We start from the raw sequence: 22082 nt of genomic DNA, 5'->3' as shown, positions 1-22082 counted from the left end.
TTAAATTAAAAGCTTAATGATAATGAAAGTGATATTTAAATTATCCAAATGTGGTTTCAACCATCAGCCTGCCAAACCTGAAACTGCCACAATATGCCGCTGCTTCACTGAGCCAGAGAAACACACAAATCCTCAAACCCACCTCGGCCTCCGAATCCTTCAGTTTCTGCTTCTTCTCCTTCACCTTCATTTCGAAAACCTGTTCCATCTCTGCCTCCATCTTTTTCATTTTCATCACATGCTCCCTCCGTTCCTCCTCCATCTGTGCCAAGGGACTCCTGTTGATCGAGGACATTAGGTATTTAGTGGCGAATGGATCAGATCAATACTGCTAGTTCTGCAGTAAAGCTTTAATGCTCCTGCTGTCTTGTCCTCCACAGTCACTGAGGAGTGCACCACTGCTAGCAGGCAGTGAAACAGAGATTGGATCCACAGAATCAGCAGCAGGGTCAATGCTAAGCAGGTCAGTTTCAGCCAGACGTAGCTGATCCACAATGAAAATTGCTTCTTCACTAAGGTTATAATAAAATTCAGTGTTTCTGCCTCATTCAGTCACAGTGAGTTAAATTAAGCATTTAAGAAAAACCTAGACATATGTTTTGAGCACTTGACCTGTGTGAAATAATTTCCCATCCAAAAGAAGAAAAAAAGCTTATAAAGAGTGTGATTTACAACACTGATTAATGATAGCACATAATATGAAAGAACAAATGTTTTTCTGTTGTCACATGATTTATAAGTTGCTATATGGGACTTCACCTTGAGAGAATAGAATAAATGTGCTTTCCACAGGGTCTTATTTTCTAAGCGTAACCCCGTTTCTCTTGCAGCAAAGAGGAGCATTAGCGAGGTACTCTAGACTTGAGTGAAAGTCTCCTCTACCAAAAAATGACTGAAACTTTCCACTAATCCAAAAGTAATCATTATCTTTGTCAGCCTCACGATTTCAAACCATATTCCTCAAAACTGCTTCACTCAAAGATTTTGGTTTTGACCTGCTTCAGTATTTATGTCTAAATATTCTGTGTGTTGAAAAAGCTGGATAGTTTAAGTTTACTGAGCAAGAACATACTTTGTGAGCTGTCCCTTGGACTTGGAATTGTCCACTCCATTACAGGTGACGGCAGCGAGTTTCTTACTGCGATAATTCTCGTAGTGGACATTGTTGGTAACATCCTTCAGATCCTGCATATGGGTTCTATGGAAAGGAGCAGAAATCAATCAGGAACATTAATCAGGCGTATCTGTTGGAATACACAATAAACCTACTACCTAATTCAACAAGCAGTAAATCCAACTTTGACTATTGTTACATGAGCATTTGAGAGAGTATAATTAATCAATCTAATAATTCCAAAAAAAGTCTGACCGTGGAAACCATATCTCGAGAACTGATCATCAACTCGTTTTCACACTTGGTCTGTGTATTGTTAAGGGTTCAAGAAAGTTTAGTATAAAATTTGGTAATTCAATATGTTCAATATTAATAAAATTTGAATAAACGGGTGACGCGCACTCTGTAGCAGCGGCTGCTGGGACTCAACATACGTAAGTGCCGATCTGTGAAGTGTCGTTCACGACCACAAAATGTTCCGGGAATTACCATAGGCCAAGCAAACCTTCCATTACAAACACTAATTTGATATCAAAAGTTAAAAGTTTGGTGAATCGAGACAAGCAGAACCCGTCTCACCTTATGAGCATGTTGCGGAGCACAGTGAAATCGCAGTGTTCGCCATTCTCCACTGAAACACACAGGGAGAGAGAGGAAAACAGAGAGGGAGGAACAGAGACAAACACACACACATCACAATTACTACACATTAACACTTTTCACAGTAACAATCATTCATCATTATTAACTAGTCTCAAGAGAAACAGCAATAAAAATGCCTTGCAAGCATGAATGGGTGAGCTTCTACAGATATTTGTACAGACTGTCCTACAGGTGCGACAAAGCTGAAATGAACTTTGGGTAAATTGCGATCAGTTGCTGTGGTTCATCTCTGGCTAAGTGTTCATATACAGAGGCAGTCCCAGCTAAAACACACGTTATTATGTTTTGGGTGAGTAAAATCAATACAACTGTAGTGTGTGTTATTCACATGATAACACATATTATTGTAAAACAGACAAAGGATAACAAATTATAAGCAAAACACCATCCAGTTCAAATTAATGTTATAAATCTCAATACATATACATTATCATAACATGTAAAGTTCATTTATGCATCAGTAACGAAAGGAAGGGGGAGACGCTGAGAGCCAGATGTAGCCCTTGTTTAGATGCACAACAATATCAGTTGTGGTAGCACATTTACAGAATACAGTAAAGGGCAAAGAGACGTCAGGCCATGATCACATAGGATGGTTTTATTATGAGCATTCAAATGGGTTTCAATAAGTTTTTCAAAAAGCTGAAAAGAGAAACGATATGGATATTCTCTGGAATAGAATAGACTACAATAAACTAGAACACCTTTGCTATTCTAAGCAATAAAACACATAACTGCTCACTTCAATACCCTCACAGGTTGTACTGCTAAAGCCCTGTTTGGTCTACAGCTTGGTGGCTATTACCTTCGTTTAAGCAAATTTTACATATTGTTGCGCAACTATGGATATATTATCTGAATTCCTTAATCTTCTTTAGACAACATTTAAAAGTGTTCACATTTTGCGACATCACAGGCCCAGCCTTGCTTCTGTAAACAATATGAATGAGACTGATGCAAAAGGCTTTTCACATGACAGAGACAACGACAATTGACCCACCTTTACATTTAAAATAACTTTACTGAATGCAACTTTAATCTCTTCTTTATAATACAAAAAACCAAACAAATAACAGAATAGCACTCAGTAGAGCGCATACCTACGCCAAGGCCCCAAAGTGTCTTTATGAAACCTGATTTAAATTCACTTGATACCGATTTGCATCTCCACCAAATTGTACACATAAAAAAATATTAGTCCCCTAAACATGCCAGATTCTTTTAAATCAAGATCCATGATTTACTTTTCTTATAAATAAACGAAAACGATGACCCCGGACCCATTCACCATCCTTTCACCAAAGTTCATGGTAATCTGCCAAGTAGTTTTTGAGTAATCTTGGATACACATCGACCAACCAACTAACAGACAGATAGGGGTAAAAACAAAACCTCCATTGCGGAGGTAATTGAGCGGTACTGTGGAGTGTCTCTTGAAAAGTCTTCATTTAAGTAGTAGATTTGTTGAAACCAGTAGATGTATTTCTCTGACATCCTGTTCTGTGACACTACCAAGCCTCATAGCTGAGTTTGGTGTTGGAGCCCAAGAAAAACGCCTCCTATCTGATCACAGCCTGTTACTATTGAACACACTGACGCCACACACTTAGAACAAACAGGAGTTCCTGGTCAGACTACAACAAACACAACTGGTCTTTTTTCAACATAGTACAGTTAGATGATTTTGTATGGGGCTTTTTTCCTATCTTTATTGACGAGCGTGGTCTTTCAGTTGAGAGCATGACTTGTTGAATTTCTGTTCAGATTGTCTGTATTACGTTTCATCAAAGCCCTGCCCTTGCACTCAAATAGCCCCTTTTGCACTGAAATTTGCTCTGCTTCTGCTCAAACTGTGTGCTTGCACTCAGATATATTGTTGCTCGCATGGATTTCCTGCGCTCCAGCTTCAGCCCTTCTCCTCACTCGGGCTGCTTTCTGTGCGCTGGTGAATCGTCTTCTCTCAGATTTCTCCTCTACTCTTGGATTTGTTTGTGCAACAACCCCGTCGAAGTTCCCCAACCAATAGAATTCCAGGTGTAGTGTTGACCACTGGTCAACCAATGAAATTAATGAAATGATCCCTGCCTCGGGCGCGTTCCCTTTACTTCAGAGCGTCCTGTGCAGGCGGTTACTCTTTACTCTTTTCGGATAAAAAGACAGTTATTTTATATACGAGGGCACATACTACTTTTTATTTTATAATAATATCTAAAATTGTATACATTTGTTTTCTACACCCGTGTGCTAGAAGGGAAAACGTCAACTTCATGACTGACGAGTCTATACACATATAATAAAGCCGTGGTGGGCGGGAGTGGATGAACCCGGTTAAAGAAAAAAAAAATCCAAGAGCAGAGGAGAAATCTGAGAGCAGACGATTCACCAGCACACAGAAAGCAGGCCGAGTGCGGAGAAGGGCTGAAGCTGGAGCGCAGGAAATCCGTGCAAGCAACAATATATCTGAGTGCAAGCACACAGATTGAGCAGAAGCAGAGCAAATTTAAGTGCAAACAGGGGCTATTTGAGTGCAAGGGCAGGGCTTTGATGAAAAGTAATACACAATCTCAACATAAATTCAACACGTCATGCTCCCAAACTGAAAGACCCCGCTCTTGAATAAAGATAGGAAAAAATCTCCATTATTGTGAGTCTTCGTCTCAACAGCACAGACACGGTTACATGGTCAGATGGGAATCTGGAAAAGGACTGCAAATACTGCTGTTGAGGATGTGTGTGGCGGATGTCCAGCCTGCTCTTCATCAAATATGCTGCTCCTTATTGGTTAGCCTCCATCCTTCATCATGAGGGGAGCAAATAAGGAGGACACCTTACCATTGATGAAACTTAAGCAGTCCCGCCTCTTGGCATCCAAAGCCAGCCATTGACCTCCTGTCTCTTCTAGAGGAGGGAGCTCTGACGGAGGGGAGGGGTATGGTTTTTCAGTTACTGCTTGTCCCCGGTGGTGGGGGCTAAATCTGGGTCTGGAGCAGTTGAGTATATCATGGCTCAGACTTGGCCCGGTTTGGACCCAAAACCAGCCCAAGTTTGGCCCAGATTCAGCCCAGATCAACACCATCGCCTGCATGTGTCCAAGTTAACTGTCTAAAGAGGCTTGCAGAGGGAGTGTGGTTATTGGAGGGGGTGTTACATGAGGATCTATGCATGACCAGCTGTGGAAAGTCTCAACGAGGGAACAAGTTGAGGAGCTAAGTGGGGTCAAGGGTCATAGGACAAAAGTGGGTCGTAACACACAGTAAGCAGATCTTAGTGGTTGATGAATGGCAGAAAATACCTGATGCATACTTTAGTGTTAACCCATGTCACCTCAGTTTATCGTCTGTCAATCAGTCAGACATGGACATGAATGGAAAACAGTCTTTGTTCATCAGGTGTTTTGAGCCTGAGTTCTATTCACTAGCAGTGTTTATTAAGGCCATGATGATGAACTGCGCTGGTTTAATGGATCAAGCTGTTCACTGAAACATGCAACAACGTGTGTGTCTGTGTGCGAGTGAGTGTGCACTTAAAAAGTCTGACATAAAAAAATCCAAGTGTGCTAATGATTGAGAATTTATGATACAGAGCCATGTGTTATCTTGATGTCTTAAATGAGCCGCTACATGCTCTAATGCAAAAACACTAAGTCAACGTAAACATTAACTGCACATGAACCTATAAGCAATGTGTTAGGATGGTGGATCCCAGTCCTTGGTCCAGTGATACACTGAGGCCTGCACACCTTTCTCAACCTGCACCAACACAACGGATTCAACCCAAACAAGACAGGGAGCTGAATCATGTGGTGAATCAGGGCTGAGAGTAAACTGCTGCTTTTCATACCATAGGAGCAAAGAAGGGAACCACAGCATTAGAGTGATGTTTCTATTGCAGCTGTAGCTTCAGCACCAAACAGCCTCTAGTTTCCTCCATGACTATACACAGCATCAGACCTGGGACAAAATAACTCTGTGTGTTTTTTAAAGCACACGAGTTTAACATGTCCTGACAAGAATCCTGTCAGGTAAATATCATCAAATGCACCTCACATGGCAATTCCTATTTACTACATGGTCTTATTTTTGCCATCAAGCTCATTAGTAATACTTATAATTATACTATCCATGTTAATGTGCTGAGATCTGGGAACACAGTGATTTTTGTTTTTATTTATTTATTCTTTATTTAACCAGGAAGGCTCCAGTGAGATACAATATTTCTTCTGCCTGGGAGTCCTGGTCAAGATGGGCACCAATGGAGTAAACAAGTTTTAAATATAAATACAAGTGATTTTACGAAAATATCTGATGGAGCACAATACTACAGTGTGATAACTGTCACACACATACAACTATATCAGCCCCAAGTGTCAGGATAGTGTTTATGTGTGGGTGTGTTTCTTTAGGGGGTCAGATTGGGATCAGTGGGTGTCTGTAAGTCAGATGTGGTCAATGGACAGACAACACAGATGTTGCTAGGATCTGTGAAGTTTTACCATCTAGCTTTTTTGCAGACTACATAGCAGTTCTCCAGGACATGTTCACTTTATTTACTGGGATATGCAACATGAGTTCCTTAGTCTAGGGAAGGAGACTATTAATCTCTATCTGTAATTTTCTAAGTGTATATGTGTGTGTGGTGCACTGGAGTTAGTATCCAGTTTTGAGAGGAAGTTGCAGGTGACATAATCCATTTGTTGGAATCTTTTTTTATACTGATAATGAACATGCTGCACATGTTATGATAACCATAACTTCATAATACCATAGTTTACAGTGATACAGTGGCATCCCTATAAGATACAATGACCATACAGGTTTTAAACAAAACCTTGTTTAAACCTTTTTCCTGTTTAGTGAGGGATTGAGGGATTGTCAGCAACATTTCAGCCAGGCTCACTTCGCTTCACTCCCAAACAAAATGCTTTAAATAAACCAGGTAAACTGTTGGTTGGTTTACAATCTGCTTGATCGTTCTTTCTTGCCCTGTCAGACCTTGATGTAGTAATATCACCTTGTTCCCAGATCTCAGTTATTACTGTGGAGAGTGCAGTATTAATGCACTAGAGATAAATGACAATCAAAACCATGAAAATAAGACTCAAAATGTGACAGTGAGATTTTTAAAAGATCGTCTTCTAGGTTGACTTTCAAATTAAGTGATAAGAACCAAGACAAGAAAAATAATTGTTCATGTGTCCCCCTGCTGGATTACTAGCTTCTTACACTGTAAGTATTGATTAAATAGTTTGTAGGCTGTGAATAATATCCAAATAATCTTTTAGCGAGTGAGAAAGCAATGCAAAGGGGTTTACTTTGGTGCAGTCTGGTTTATTTTTTCCTTTGTGAACTGGTGTGTGGGTTTTTGTGTGATATACTGCACGCTGTTGAGGTGTTGTTTTTAAGCAGAATCTCAAAAGAACTGTTGCAACTCTAGAGCTCACTGTAGTAATTAAAAGTAAAGTTTACATTCGAACGAAAAAGATACTGGATTTTTATAAAATGTATGGATTTACTACTTTTAAGAAAATGAAAAAGTAATTTTCTGATAAGAATCCTTACATTTGTGATTTAAGACTAAGATATGGACAAAGCTTTCACATTTTCAAAATAAACTTGTTAGTGCTCTCTTGTGGACAAATCAATTTCTGTAATAAACTAAAATGAGCTGATAATGTGTATAATCCCAGTAGTGTCTCAGTCAAGACTAAACCTAACAAGATTTGCTGCATTGACACTGATCATTAACCTGTAAAATATAAGAAAATAAATAATTACTAATAATTACCATTAGAATGTTAATATAAACGTGAAGTCTTCTTACTTAGGTCAAAGCTACATTTCATTAAGAGGCTCATTCAGCATTAGTACTAGAGCATCTGGGCATACATTCTTTCAGGGACACATGAATAAAGTTAGTGTCTTACGTTCTTTATTTATAACAAAATATGATATGTTCACACTTGTATCACAATGTATCCACGTTCTTCTTTGTTTTGATGTTTCTAAAATATGGTGCATTCAAGTGTTTGGAAAGGTTTTAGTGAGTATTTAGCCCAAGTCTGATTAGAGCATTGGTTTGACCATCAGCCTAATGATGAGACAGCACAGCAAAAGAAGAGTGGATGGAGAGGAGGGATGGAGAATTTGGGTGGACACTCGAGAGGTAGGAGGAGTGGGGGGAGAAAATGAGGTTGAAATAAAGTGAAAGATGGTTTTGTTTACCAAAAATGCCCTCTGTCAGTCATGGAAAAGAATAGACAAAGCAAAAAGAACAAAGAGAGAAAAGAAAGAATGAAAAAGTGAAAGACTGATAAACGGTCAACCACAGAGCAACAAAGGTAAATGACTTTATATAGAGAACGCTAGTGGAGATCATCTTTCAGAGGGCTTGGACACACATATGAAAACACCAGAGTGAGCAACAACTTTCTTGGGACTAATGGTGAAAAGGTGATGTCAGCTGGCTCAGTCGGTGCTTGCTGCCAAAAATCCCATAACGCACTCTGTCTATCCTAGTTTTTCAGTATCTTTATCAGGATCGAGAGCAGCACCGACAAAATGACTGTGTGTTTGTGTGTGTTGAAGAGAAGAATGGTGGGTGGATGTAGTAACAACGTTATAACTGGCACATAACTAAGATACTCGTCACACTGTGATGACGTTGTTGTGGTTTTAGGTTTCAGGCACCAAGGATGAATTCCTAAGTCCCCTCTCTTCTACTGCTATCTAACAAAGCCAATGGAACAATGAACAACAATGAAAACCACATACAAATCCAAAATATCATTTTTTGGGGTTTTAAATCAACATCCCATTCACCCTCTCTTTCTGTTGGACTGTGGAGGGAATAGACAACCAGACACCTCCTCCCATTTACTACAGCTTTTCAACAGCAGAGAACTTCATCAGGATGCTACAATGTGGAGGTGGGCCATCAGACGATCTTATGTCGTGACCTCAAAGACGTCCAAGCTCTACTTTTTAAGTGAAATTATTTTACCTCACAGGTAGGGCTCAACATCAGTAGTGATTCGGCTCTGTACAGTCGGATCAGTATAGTTATCTGCAAAGGTCGGCAGTTCTTGGGATAATACGAAAAACCTATAGAGCATCAAAAATTCGATGAAAGCAGCAAACGATGGAAAGTGGCGACTGAGGCCGTCACATCTGGCTTAAATAAACCTTCATTATCCTGACATAGAAAATTTGAACTCAACAAGCACAACAACCCGAGACATGTGGATAAATAAGTAAGACATTGGTGGTGTGGAAATAATGGAGAGTTACCACCAGGGGATGAAAACTCATCCAGGGTTTGATTAACAGATGGGTAATGTTACTGTAAACTCTGCCAAATCAAGTGCCTACCAAGAACTAATTTTATCACCCGAAAGTCCAGCAATTAGACACAAGCCCAGAAATTATCAAGCAGGCGTAAACTTACTTCCAGTCTATGTTCCACCTATTTCTGAGTTTATATGTCATTGCATTACCTGGTAGTAAAAACATAGAGTGGACACAGGGGGTCGTTGTGGAGAACATGCACTGTGTGCCACACACTTTAAGGAATATCACACTTCAACCACTCCAACAAAGAAAGTACTGCGAGAGATTGACAATCTCAAAGACATCAAACTCCCGATGCTTCTCTCCAGGATCAGTCACTGTCTGACAAAAGGTGCAATGACAAACAGCATGTAGAGTAAAAAAACATCCCTAACACTTTCTCTCATTAAGCTTGAAATATATTCTATAGTTCACCTCCCTTTGTCGCTTGGCCACAAATTTACAATTGTTTTTTTTCTGTTGGGCAGTAGACCTTGGTGAACCTACCTTCTGCCACGCCCCATGGGTACTGGCGACCTCTGACCTTCTTGCCGTTCACCTCAATCACCACGTTGCTGCCGACTACAGCCAGAGGCATCTTCTCCTGGAGGGGGAACACACACAACTTTTTTTTTTAACCCACAAAAGCTTCTTTCAGCTCCCTGCTGTTTAGATGACTGTTCACGTTGTGTGACCGTTGCTTTCAGTGGCCACTGACCGTACACACCTGATGACACAAATATATCTGACTTAAACTTAAACCTTCTGTCTTTATGATGACCAACATCACCATTAAAAAATAAGTCACCGTGTATGGTGGATATCATGCCAGAGGAAACAGTAACTGGGGCCGAGAGTCACAAGGGCAACAATCACTCTTCAATGCGCTTGTCTATAAAGTTAATTATGAGTTTGGTTGCCGTGCGGAGGGAAGAGGCAGCTCCAGGGGTTGGATGACCAAAGGACAGCCTGACCTTTGGCTGTCTCTGACTCTCTCTCTCCCTCCCTCTCTGTCTGCCCGTCTTCCAGCTGTGATCAATCAGAGGCAGGTATTAAACTACTAACAAGACTGTGTGGTCCATTACCTTTATCTTTCGGATGAGCTTGTTGTCCTCGTCATCCTCCGTGTCTGGGAATTCATAAATCTTGATTTTGTGTTCTTGTATCTCTTTCATTATCTGAGGAAGGGATAGAGTAATCAGAACAACACACACATAGGCCTGCATAAATTTGTAGCTTGAAAATGAGTTAGTTCCAAATACTTTAAGAATTAGTTTGACATTTATGCGAGTTCAAAACATTTTTGAACTTGCATAAAAGGGTATGCTTTCATTAAGGAGGATGAAACTGCTAGCTTGGCTCTGTCAACAGTTCAAGAGACCAACACCTACAAAACTCACTAATTAACACATTGCTTCAAGTTTATTTTATCTGTACACAAACATCAATGTTTAAATGACAAGTTATGGATTTAAACAATGTTGTGAACTGGACATTTTTCAGTGTTTTTAACAACTTCAATTATTTATGCTAAGCTAGGCTAAATTAGGCATAAGAGTGGTTGAGATCTTCAGCTTCCTTTTAAAAGGAAAGCTAGTAAACATATTTCCAATAATGTCTAATTATTACTTAAAAAAGATGCCACATATGCCACAAATTGTCTTATGTGCAATAACAGCAGTGCTTATCCCTCTTATGTGATAAAAACACATACCTGTTTTTTAAAGAGCTGGCACTCTTCAGGGGTCAGAGTGTCGGCTTTTGCAATGAGAGGGATGACGTTGACTTTGTCGTGGAGTCTCTTCATGAATTCTATGTCCAATGGTTTCAGACTGAAGGGGAAACAGAAAGAACTGTCAGAGGTGCAAGCGGCTGATGACCCAACTCATTAACAAGTTAATGGAAGTCATTTTCTACTCAGCTGATCAATGCTTAGTTGGTTTATCACTGAAGAAAATGTATTTTATTAATTTAATCTTTAATCTTTAATCCCTAACCCTGTAAACAGTAAAACTGTAATCGAACATTGGTGGATGTTATTCAGATTGTCCTTGTATAGAAGAATTAATTTACAGAAACAATTCCAAAAGGAAAAGACATATACTTCCTTCCCGTGTTGCTAAAATGTAGTTCAGTGGGTCACCAGTAGAGGGCCAAACACAACTGTGCATTACAGGTAGCTTGCAGCAAAGACACAATAAAGCAGACAGAGTGTGACTGACTTTATGCCCTATTTGTTCTTCTTCTGTGGTGACATGGCTTAAGAGGGTTTGTCTTTGTAATACCACGGTGGGCTCTCCATCTCAGCTGGACTGATATTCCACTGTGTGGCCAGAGACTGAGAGCTTTGGTCAGGCAGTTTGGTGGGCTCTCTGCCAATGTGGGCAGTGAGTGGGAGAGTGAGTATGTGCAGCACAATGGAAGAAAACTCTATAAATATATAACTGTGCTGGTATCCAGTTGTGCCGATATGAAATAAATTGATGTGCATGCAAAGGATGCATGCTATGTTGGGGACACGGTTCTGTAACATGTGTGCATGTCTGTGTGTAATGTGTGTTAATAAAGGGGATGAGAGTTACTCATCCCAGGAATGCAGAAAAACAAAGAGGGCAAGAAACAGCTGTTCAGTGGTTCACTAGTTCACAGGGACACAGAAAGTGTGTGTGAATGAGCTACTACAGGCTCAGGTCAGTGGGTGTTGCAGCATAAGGGCAGGGCTGGAGTGACCGTGGCCCCAGATAGAGTCAGAGTCTCTGGTCTGTGGCGGGTCAGACTTGAGGACCTGAGAAGTTACCAAATGTCAAGGCACTTCTGTGATCTTGAAATATTATTCCTTTCAGTGTAAAATGATAAATCATCTGTTCACTGACAGTGATATATTTGAAGCAGCAGTGAGAGAAAGACTCACTGTTGGAACCTCTCCCATCTTTTCAAAGCAAAGCTTGGAAACATACCTTTATGGCTGATGCCAGAGTTCTAAGTTTTACAGCCACATGTCCGTGACATTTGAAGTCTGCAACATGCAAACTGTTAAACTGCAGCTGTTGCAGGAGAAACAAAGGGATGAACCAAATGCTTAGAAACTATATACTTATACTATATAGAGTAGAGGAACGAGTTGGAAGTAGAACTGAGGACATGATGTCCGGGGCGTATGCGCTCATGTAGTATGAATCCAGACCATTCGGCCGTTGGATTGGGATTTATACGCAACAGTCACGACGGCAGTGAGGCTCAGACCTGTAGTATCCCCTTCAAACTTCCACTATGGAACAAGTCTGAACTGACTGCTGTCAAATAAATATTAACAAACACTGCAAAATCAGGACACTCACATGCCTCACAATGACAGTGTTAACATGTAAATGTTTAGTAGGTATAATGGAAATTTGGACTGTATAATGACAGAAAAACAACACAAGTGATTAAAGATTTAAATTAAATGTTATTTGTAAAGGGCCAAATCACAACATGCATTACTCAAGGCACTTGACACTTTAAGGTCAAGACCATACTATATTATAGTGTAACCCAACAGTTACCACAACGAGCAAACACTGGGCTACTGTGGAGAGAGAAAACTCCTTGTACAAAAGATTATGTCAATGTGGAAACATAGATCCACATTTTAAAGTGTGACAGACACTGCAGGGTGTCAGAGGACAGAGAGAGTCTGTCTGAGAGGAGATGCTTTCCTCTGTTAGTTGCCTTCACTCTCACTGACTGGGTGATTCAGTGACGGAGAGCAGAACTCTACTGAGCATGAGCAGAAGTGGGTTATATAACCTTTGTGGGTCACAAACACTGGCTGCCAGCCTCCTCATCTATGGCACAGACACTATATGTGCTGCAAAGAGAAGGAGCTGAGTGGAACGGCAGAAAGAGTCAAGCGAACTAAAGACATGGCTAAGGGTCTGCAGGTTTTCCACAGACTTTAACGCTGCATCAGCACAGTCACTGGGACAGTGTTGTGACTTCAACTTACCCAGAACAAATTTAGATAACCCATGATTACAAACAAGTGTCTTCTACACAACATAAAAACTTTATAACATGATGATGAGGGCAACCGAAGCACTGGAGACAGAACGGAGAGTTTAAATACATTTGTCACAACTATTTACAGAACTTATCACATCTGATTCAACATAATAAGGCATTGACTAGGTGTTAATGCATTAACCCTCATTCATCAGGGCTATTATAAGAGGTGTGACACAACGATGAACATCACGACACGAACACTGACGGCTTATTGGTTAGAGTAAGTGCCCTACTTAGATTATTTTATTTTTTACTCAGTCCCTATTACATAAATCTCATCCAATTGCACTTTCATCACATGCAGTACCTACCCATGTCCAGAGGGTGCAATGAAATAAAGGCAGCAGTGGACTCTGTTGTCTGGCATGGATCTGCGGTTTACCCTCGATTCTGCATTCAGGAAGTCCTCACACTTACTGTCGATGTAGTTTATTACAGGCTGCCAACTGGGAAGATAGAAGGAGACGAAGAAGAGGAAGATCAAAAAAACTGATCAGACTGATGCCTCTGACAACCAATGTAATTTCAGTTCCTTCAGGTGTTCCTTACAAATTGCATTCATAATAATATGAGGCCACTGTGACCTTGACCATCCAAATCTAATTAGTTAATCTGTGACTCCAACTGAGCATTTGTACCAAATTTAATAGAAAAATCCTTTAGTGTTCTTTTGATATTGCATTCACAAGACCAAAAGCCTAATTTTGCAATGATCTTTGACCAACAAATTGAATTTGAAAATTTGAAAGGATCCCTTTGAGGTGTTGCAGAAATATCATGTTCACAAGGGTCACAGTGACCTTGAATGCTGACCTCCAAAATCTTATCAGTTAAACCTTGAGACCATGAGTTTGTACCAAATTTGGAGAGATCCTCTCAAGGCGTTCTTGAGATATCCTGTTCACAAGAATAGGAAGGACAGACATGTGGACGGACGGACAGACATGTGGACAGACGGACATGCCTCCAGCCACTGCCTGGCACCAGCGTTGAGGCATGAAATCTACTCACCAGTTACTGTTATCCACTGCATCTCCGAAGCCTGGTGTATCCACAATGGTGAGTGTCAGCTGGACCCCTCCTTCCTTGATCAGAACTTTGGATTGCTCCACCTAAATCACAGCAACAGCCACAGATTTAAGTATATTTGTGCCCTGCCTTGTTGAAAAACATAAATTCATGTCACAGCCTCTACCTTCTGAATCTGTATGGAAGCCTATGTCATACTCGGATCCTAGTTGTTGAGACATTCTGATAATCCTTCTATGATTGACCCAGCACTTTGGAAATACACTTTAGAATACAATTTGGCAACACAAACGGGCCCACACACGTTGGCTTGCATGTTTAATTATGTGACATCATCACTCTGCACCCACACAACCTGCTGGGAGATCCACTGAAACCATTATCTGCTGGTTGTATGTGGGAGGATTCAGACAATATTTCCTTCCTCTAAGCAGCAAAAATTCAGTGTGAATAGTAAATATCCAGTGAGGAGATGGTATCCATCCATCACTGGGTATGCATTCAATCATTAAGTGTAACCCTTCATGGAAACAAACCCTAGAACTGGCATGAGGGAGTTGAAGTACCAAGTTGTGTTTGAAGGAAAGGCCCTGCTGCAGTGACCTTTAAAGGTTGAAAGCTAAAGCTGGAAATATACTTGCTGTTAACTGCACGTACGTGTAAGCATGATGGCTGCCTCGCGTACCCTGCGTCCATTTGGAGCATCGGTCGTGCACGTCCTCAGAAATTAAGAGAGATTTGCCATGTTTATTGTTTACATCATGCAAATCCAGAAGTTCTATACAGTCTGATTTCTCTGGTGTGCCCTCTAGTGGTATCCTACGGTAACATGCGTAGTACATCGGCAAGTAAGTGAACAACTACGTTGTCTACGCCGGTTGTCTACGCCGGTTGTCTACGCGAACGAGTGTTTAAACAGCAAGTAAATCTCTGGCCTTAAAGTCTATTGCATTTCTGTCTAATGCTTTAAGATGTGCTAAACTACAGTTAATCTCAAAACTTGGTTTATGATTTATGCATGAGAATGTGTGCTGTAAAAGTAATTAAAACTGAACATGGACAGAATTGATGCAGAGAACTAAACTGTCGGTAACAGTGGAGTTTAAATACCGACTAACTAATCCTGGGTGTGATTTGGGGCATGGCATGCAATAAAGTAATAAAGAGTGCCACCTCCCCTTCACTGTAAAAGCCTGCTACACCTTGGCAGATTTGTCAGGTTGTAAGAGTGAACTTTCCTCTACAGAGGAAATTGTATCACTTTTAAACAGATCATCAATGTGTAACAATAAGAGTGTACGTTCCTTGTGCACCTTCTTATAGGAACATATTACTATCTTGATACTGAATAATGTTACTGTTCTGCACTACTGAATTCAGAACAGGTTTGAACTGCCTCAATATATCAATGCTCAAAAAATACCATGGGTGCTCATACGGGCAGAAGTGCATTTTCTACTTAAAGAACGATGGCACTGGACGGGAAAATGACAACTGTACTGGTCTGAAACTCACAAAGACACTAACAGTGTACTTGAAACAACTTTTGGAGTGTTGCAAGATAGCGCACCAAGTACTAAAAGTTTGTCACTGTGCACCTGAGGGTGGAGTTGTGGCTAAAGGTAGGCCAGAGGTGTGCCCGACGAAGCATTAGTTTTAGTCTAAGATGATGGTGCTTTATCGGGACATCTAGTGCCAGTGAATATCTTTTATACATTTAACCATTAAATATTTTAGAAAACTATAAGGTTGTGACCAAAATTGTCAAATATAACATGAATGCTGTTGCAAAATATGCAGCGATCTCTGGATCGTCATGGAAGACTGCTACTGATAAAAGACAGTGCCAGTAATTAAAGATCCATATATACATATGATTAGGGCCATTAATTTTTGTAACGCATGCACAGAATGACCCGCTCCATGTACCCATACCCGTCCCAACTCATTCGCTCAGAGCGACACACGCAGTGAGATCAGAGCTCTCAGAGTTTCTCTGGTCTCAGCTGCTCAGTGATCAGCGCCGCTGTGTCATGATCAGAGCAGAAGCTGCAGTTGGTTTGTACAGAGCTGGAGTTTCTGTTTCCTCCTCCACTCTGCTCTCACTTGAACTAATAAACACTCATCACTAGTTATCAGGACCTGATCAATACATGAAGTAACTTAGTGCTTGTTTGATTCGCTCCAGAGTTTATGAGGCTGCATTTAAACATCATGAAAATGACTCGTCAACATTTTGTGCTCAGTACAACACGAGACGCTCACAGTCAGGACTCGTGTTAAAATGAGCAGAGCGACACGCAGACATGATCGGACACCATCGATTCAGAACCAAACACATGACCGGACGTTTGTCACCTAAATCATTTTCTAAATAACATCATCCTATGTTTGCTCAGATGCAGGGCAAAGAGACAGCCAAATTTAATTATGGTGTGGTATGTTTTAGATTTATTTTATTTTTCAATCTTAATAACGCCATCATTTGGGCTTGTCATCAATAAAAAAACAAAAGTTAAATGTATATATCCGCCTTCTGTCGTTTATCTCTCCGTTCCCACAACAATATACATAGAAAATGGTGATTTATCGGGCATTTAGAAATGGTGATTAATCACCATTAATCACCATTAATTAATCAATTTTAATTGTTTGACAGCCCTACATATGATATATTGAAAATAACATGATGATGGATTTCTGCTTGTGGCTTGAAACAGTGAAAGCAGACAGAACCACTCTAACTCATCACACAGTTTCGCACAGATCCAGTATTTCCTGCAGCTCGTTCACTCGTCCCACACTTTGCCTCATACTTTCACAAGGCCATCTAGTTATTTTAGGATCCCCTTTAACTCAAACTACAGCCCTCTCACTCTAACACAAACATTCTTCAGCTTCCACAAACCTTGAGATAATCTGTCTGACTTTACAGCTGAGCATATACAAATATATCATCCACCACAGTTCCTTGACATATCTGAACTTAATTGTGCATCCAGCATGTGTGTTAAAAGAGTGCGTTTGTACTGTAAGTGTCTGTGCATGACATGTCATCCAATCTCAAAACCAACTCTGCTATTTCCACTGTTTCTGTGAAGGAAAACAGATTGAGAGAAAACCTCAAGAATGCCGTCAGTCTCAACACTATCATTTAAAAGAAATCTGATCTGGGGGAATGTGAGTGAGCGACACAACACAAGATTGTTCTGGAATATAAATACTCTGACCTCGTCTCTCCGCCTCAGCCTCAGACCACAGCACCCATGGCAAACAAACTTTCACATGCTAACTGTTACATGCAGGAGAGCGTTTATACCCGTGTTGTGCCTGTGGGGTTCACATGAGGTTTAATGTGAGCGACGGACCGAAAAGGAGTCTGAAGCAAAAGGATCTTAATGTTTTCAGTCTCGCCCAAACAGAGTGCATTCAGCAACGTGCTGCTGCCTAGACTGGAACACAACAGAAGTGCTGTTAAGTGGAGATGCAAAAGATACAGGGGCATCACCTGATGTGCCTTCACAGCTTCCACTGTACCAGGGTACAGAACCATACATCACTGCCCAGTAGCCATAAAAATGACCACTCATGAATTGATCTAGTGAGAGCATGAATGCTGAATGAAGAAATTGATTCTTGCAGAATTTTTGTTGTGACAAAAACATATAGGCAAAATTTTAGTAATGGTCAACTTAAAATATTTTCCTCTGACTTTCAACTGTCTCATGGTTTTTATCAGTTGTTCATGGGAGTTACTTTGCTTGACAGAAGATCCATAACCATCAATTTACACTTAGTAATCCACAATAAAATAGTCAAAGACTAACTTATTAAAAAACTAAAACTAAAATCCAACACAAATAAAAGTACTTAATTAAAACCTATAAATGCAGCTTTAAGTCCTCTTGGTTAAATGTCTGCAAGCTTTGCCTTATCTCTTTCTTCCTTGAAGAGCAGGTTTTCTTTAAAAACTCTGTATTTTGTGTTCAATCTTCCCTCAGTTCTGAATAGTCTTACCCATCCCTGCCACTGAGAAAAGCCCCATAATGTGATGCTGCCACCACTATGCTTCACCATAAGCATGGTATTAGCCAGGTGGTGAGAAACGTCCATCTTAAAAGGTCTAGCTGATGAGGAGATCCATCTTTTCACCTCATGGGAAATTGGAACTATTGTAGTATAGTGGAGCTCATGCTTAGTTGGTACCACTGTCTGCAAGGAAACAACGAATTAGCAGGTACACAGATGTCAACACTGTCCTTTGAGTGACCATTGGGTTCTTGGTCACCTCCCTGACTTAGAACCTTCTTGTCTAGTTATTTCGTTTGGGTGGACGACCAACTCTATGAAGTCACGGTGTTTCCAAACTCCTTCAAAAGCTTTGGCAATGTCTCGCCATAGTTTTATGATGAAGGTCTACAGAGTGTATTATTTGCAAATAATACTAGAAATCCTCGACATTTCCAGCTGACTACTTTTGAACCGTTTCAAATCACATCACTGTCACTTCTTATAACCACAACCGTTTAACCATTTGATGCCGGTATTTTAAGTAACCAGAGAAACACACTGGACAACCAGAGTCCCTCCTGATGCCCTGTGTCAGGCAAACAACAACAGAGAAACGTTGAATTTTAAAGGTGTATGCCTCTCCGGCTTATGAAGACTCACTTTACACAGTGATAGCACAAACAGGTCGGTTAGTGAGAGACAGGTACACCAGCTCATCAATTCATTCGGTCGTGTGTTTGATAAGAAACTCAAACTGGAAATCTATACTTCAATTAAATCATTATGGTTATGTTTCAAATGCATTGTGGTGGTCTACAAATATTGTGTACCTAACTGTGTGTGTGGGGGTGCTGGTTGCGTTTCATGAGAACATTCTTGCCCTACTACTGACCTTCTCAAACCACTACTCCTTGTTTTTCTTTGTCTCTCCACTGTCACATCTCTCTCTCTCTAACACATAAACACGCACTTTATCTTCTACCTGCATCCTTCCTGCATTTGCTCCTGGCTTCAACGCTCCTTTACCCTCAACCCTTTGCTCCCGCCACAGAGTGGTTTCTTTCTTTTTTTACTCCTTCTCTTCCTTTCTCTTTCACAGTCCTTTATGGTTTTCCCAAATTGCTTCTCGTCCCTCCCTCTGTCTTCTGCTGCTCCAGATGTAGCCTCCTCCTCAGTTTGTCATGACCATAAAAGGACAAAACCAGGCCCTGTGGCCTTGCTTTTTCCCTCTATGTCCCTCCATCTCTCATTCTCTTCACACATACACGAATGAAGCCACAGTAGAGCTAAAGATTGAATAAGCTCACCTGCACAGTCTTCTTAATGCGCTGGGATGGCCCAGGGTAGTCCTTAGAGTACAGGTCAGTCAGGAACAGTGAGTTGATGAGTGTTGATTTCCCAAGACCAGACTCACCTAAGGACACAGACAGTGGATTTAACAACAGTATATATGTCTGTTTATATATATATTTGGGTAAGATTAGTGGGTAAGATTATAAATGCAATGCTTTCTCCATTTTGTGAAAAAAGCTATGAGAGTTGAGAAGTATAGACGCCAATCATACACACATTCTTACACACACAGGGCCTGGGGGGGGATGGGGCTGAAGCTGGGAAATAGAGTTGATTAATTGTCTGAAAAAGGAAAAAGGCCAGGAGCTCGGCTGCCAGCAAGAAAAGCTTTCAGATAGAGGGAATAAAACATTTCCTCTCCCCCTCCTGCGCACCATCCCCATTCATCCACTCTCTTTCTATCCCTCTCACTCAATGCTTCCCTTATAACATAAATCTTACTGTTTCTCTCCTTACTGTGCCAACTTTCCATTCCCTACTGCCATTAAGATGCAAAGAGCAGCCACACAAACACACAGTTAACATTAACTTGACAAAGCACACATCTATAAACAATGCACACGCGCACACACACACACACAAACAATGCTGTGATTAATGGGGTAGCCAGTGGCTCGTGTCTCGTGAAAAAAGTGCATTGGAAGAGAGTTTGGGTGGAGGGAAGGAGGCCTGCCTGTCCTAAAAAGACCTCAGCACCACTCTCAGCCACTACTACTGGACTTGGAAGCATCATGGTTTTCCAGTAAGTTGCAGTGACAGAAGAGACAAAGCAGCACTTTTTAGATAGATGAACCTCTAAAAAAACTGTGTAAAACCAGGAAACTGAGCAAGTATTGACTGAGGATAATGTCCATCAGAAACTATTGAATGACCACATACCAATGTTTCAGAACTTTAGTCCAAAAGCTCCCACTTAATGTTTTCAAATTAAAAGACAATAATGTTTTTTTGGTTTCCCTAATAGTACTTAAAGATATTGGACTATGATCCTGAAAGGTAGACACATAGAGTTAAGGGGTTTGTTATCTATTGACCTGTTCATTTTCTTTGAACTCAATTAATAGATTTTTAGTTTAAAATGGCTAAGAAAATGCTATGTTTGTCAAACCCTCTCTAAAATCATGGGACATTTAATAAGCTGGAGCAGGCAAATATTAGGCATTTTGGCTTTCATTTGATTCTAAATATATACCATAGATGTGATTTTTTGACAATGGTTTTGGCTCTAACTTTTTTTATTTTATTTTTAGTTATCGCCTTTGATAGATAGGACAGAGTAAGCTTGTGAAAGGGGGATAGAAAAGGAATGGGTGAGGACATGCATACATGGCTGCGGGTTGGAATCTAACCAGGGCCTCTGCGGGTTGAGGCGGCAGCTCTAACAGGTGAGCTTGAACTTTGAAACAGCATTGCTGGGGCAGTAACCCCACACTTCCTCTATCAGTAATTTAAACTGTTAATTCCCTGTTACAGTTAAGCTGTTTTTAAAATAAAACTAATTTAACCTTGAAGTGACAGTTAGTGTGTAACAGTATATACATTATATATATCATATATCTTTGACTCTGAATATCAGTGTTGCAAACAGACAGAGACACTACTGCACTCAAAGAAATCCTCCTGCTTTCGACAAATAAAAACAACGTGTGGAATGCTGCAAAGCTCTGTTGCTCTTATCATAGAGCATCTGTGAGCCTTAGAGTAGAAAGCTGGAGGTTTTCCATATTCAAATGATCATCAGATGCTCCAGTAATTCTAAATTGATTTGTGATTTTCCAGAAATCCAAGAGCTGGCAAACTGATGTGCCATATCTGGGGCTCCTTAAAGTGCTCCAGATTGACTTGTTCTGCCGTAACTGGTTAGTGTGGAGTAAAATGCCAATTCAACGAAACATGTCGGAAATAAAATAAAATTTAAACCCTTAAATCAGAAGTCAGGATAACTGGAATTACCGCTGTACGGTTGTATGCCTCTACCAACCAGTAAAATTTCAGTCTACATACATTTTCTTTCCAGACTCATAGGACCACCGGAATCTAATCAATTAGTCTTTGAGTCCAATTGACAACTGGTCAAATTCCCCAAAGAAATACCATCATAAAGATGCCAAAAACATGACATTTGACCTTTGGCTATCAAAATCATATGAGTTAATCCCCGTGTCCAAATGAATGTTTGTGCCAAAGGATTCCCTCAAGGCATTCTTGAAATAACTCATTCACAAGAACGGGAAGTACATCAAACAACCTGAAAACATAATGTGATTTTCTTCAAATCAGCCACCTGCAGGGAGGGTACATCTGCAGGGGAACGGTTTCATTCACTCTGTCCACAGGACATACTGACATGGTGTGACGGCCGGCTGGATTCTAGTCTTCACACTCTCTTAACCCATCGGTCTGTCCCCAGTTTGTTTGCACAGTTATGGATGATGTTCTGTCCCTTTGTGAGTTATGAACACACTCTGTGGCCCCTGCAGCCATGTAACTTAAAAAGTATGACAAAACATTTTCACTGGTCGCACTGGTCTGCCTGACAT

The 22082-nt window shown here is 40.6% G+C and overlaps 1 protein-coding gene across 7 annotated transcripts in view; it reads right to left on the bottom strand.

Annotated features, from left to right (window-relative positions):
* The window catches only part of LOC118109359 (septin-7), a 48678-nt gene that overhangs the window by 4608 nt on the left and 21988 nt on the right, over positions 1–22082 (bottom strand). For 5 of the 7 annotated variants that reach the window (XM_035156422.2, XM_035156423.2, XM_035156424.2 and 2 more), the window contains exons 3-12: positions 19497–19603; positions 14161–14261; positions 13461–13595; positions 10817–10934; positions 10188–10280; positions 9610–9706; positions 7999–8010; positions 1694–1745; positions 1073–1198; positions 143–278 (exon numbers count right to left, since the gene is read on the bottom strand). In XM_035156422.2, the coding sequence (XP_035012313.1) occupies positions 143–278; positions 1073–1198; positions 1694–1745; positions 7999–8010; positions 9610–9706; positions 10188–10280; positions 10817–10934; positions 13461–13595; positions 14161–14261; positions 19497–19603 (977 nt within the window). The remainder of the gene's footprint in view (positions 1–142; positions 279–1072; positions 1199–1693; positions 1746–7998; positions 8011–9609; positions 9707–10187; positions 10281–10816; positions 10935–13460; positions 13596–14160; positions 14262–19496; positions 19604–22082) is intronic. The other 2 variants (XM_035156425.2, XM_035156426.2) reach the window with 1 other exon arrangement.

This window comes from Hippoglossus stenolepis, chromosome 5 (assembly GCF_022539355.2).
Source record: "Hippoglossus stenolepis isolate QCI-W04-F060 chromosome 5, HSTE1.2, whole genome shotgun sequence".
Taxonomy (NCBI): Eukaryota; Metazoa; Chordata; class Actinopteri; order Pleuronectiformes; family Pleuronectidae; genus Hippoglossus; species Hippoglossus stenolepis.
This window is presented reverse-complemented; position numbering and strand designations above follow the sequence as displayed.